Source organism: Rhinopithecus bieti, unplaced genomic scaffold (genome assembly GCF_001698545.2).
Source record: "Rhinopithecus bieti isolate Rb0 unplaced genomic scaffold, ASM169854v2 scaffold_77322, whole genome shotgun sequence".
Lineage (NCBI taxonomy): Eukaryota > Metazoa > Chordata > Mammalia > Primates > Cercopithecidae > Rhinopithecus > Rhinopithecus bieti.
In genome coordinates, this window is record NW_016828352.1 from 6,449 (window position 1) to 7,857 (window position 1,409).

Below are 1,409 nucleotides of genomic sequence, written 5' to 3' on the forward strand. Positions count from 1 at the left end.
GGGCGCCTGTAGTCCCAGCTACTCCAGAGGCTGAGGCAGGAGAAAGGCGTGAACCCGGGAGGCGGAGCTTGCAATGAGCCGAGATTGCGCCACTGCACTCCAACCTGGGCGACTGACAGAGACTCCGACTGAAGATAATAATAATAATAATAATAATAATAATAATAATAATAATAATAAAGAAAATGGGCTATAGTCATAATAGTAAGAATATAGACCTACACAACAATATCATAGCTCTCATTCTTGATTCCAGCCTCTCCCAACTTCTCAATGTAGCCATGAATAAAAGTCACATTAGATGCCTGGAAGCCATATTTTTCCATGTGATAGTCAAGATACTTTTCAGCCACTTCCACCTAAAGTAAGAAAAATATAGTTTTGATAACATTTTGAAAAAATACATGACTTTTCCTAAAATTTCCTGTCACTAACACAATATACTTCCCCTAGATTATTTTGGAAAAATATACAAGATTCCTGTGGACATGTAGGATGTACTACAACCTGGGACATAAACTCCCTGCTGCCTGTGCAGTTTGGCTTGAATAAATGCCTCATTCAATAACAAAATCTTTCAGGATAGATGGCAGCAAGAAGGGGAAGATCAAAGTCCGCTCTGTCGTCACAATATGCATATCAGAACAAACCTCTGACTCTTGTGTTTGCCCAGAAGAGCCCCTAATTGTTTAAGTTATCAGTTTCCAAGCCAGGAAGCACTAGTGGCACAAATGAGCATTGCTAACTAGAGGCTTTCTTAAATTAACCTTGAAGAGCCACGAAGAAAAAAACTTTATTTCTCAAAGAACGCTTTTGAGAATCTTTTCCTCTTTGTCTTCCAAATCATTGCCTCACCTGGCCTTTGGTCATGTCTAGTCCAGTCACATGTCCCTTTTCACCCACCAGCTGGCTAAGTACATAGCAATCTCTGCCAGCTCCACTACCCAGATCCAAAATCCAGCAGTTTTCTAGATGCTCAGGGATCACCAGACCACAGCCATAATACCTGGGAAATGGAAAACACATATTTTTTCCCTGGAGACTGGAAGACATGAAACCACTAAATAGTATACACATTTCCCTCCCTCCCTCCCTCCCTTCTTTCTTGCATCATTCACTCATACTTCTGATGTTTAGTCTCCACTGAACTGGACACGCATGAACGCTGGGACTGTATCTGCTTTACCACAGTATTGTTGGGCATGTGCTAGGCCCTAACACTTTATAAGCCATCTAAAATAATGTGTTCAGGCCGGGCGCGGTGGCTCACGCCTATAATCCCAGCACTTTGGGAGGTCCAGGTGGGTGGATCGCTTGAGGCAAGGAGTTGGAGACCAGCCTGGCCAACATAGTGAAACCCTGTCTCTACTAAAAATACAAACACATCAGCTGGGCATGATAGCAGGTAC

The 1,409-nt window shown here is 42.8% G+C and overlaps 1 protein-coding gene across 1 annotated transcript in view; it reads right to left on the minus strand.

Moving 5' to 3' along the window:
* LOC108523719 (arsenite methyltransferase-like) overlaps positions 1-1,204 on the minus strand; it is a gene marked incomplete at its 3' end in the record, with an annotated part of 6,999 nt that extends 5,795 nt beyond the window's left edge. Inside the window, 3 exon segments of the mRNA XM_017864475.1 lie at positions 223-359; positions 856-1,006; positions 1,125-1,204. Coding sequence (XP_017719964.1) covers positions 223-359; positions 856-1,006; positions 1,125-1,204 — 368 coding nt within the window.
* Positions 1,205-1,409: the final 205 nt, after the last annotated feature.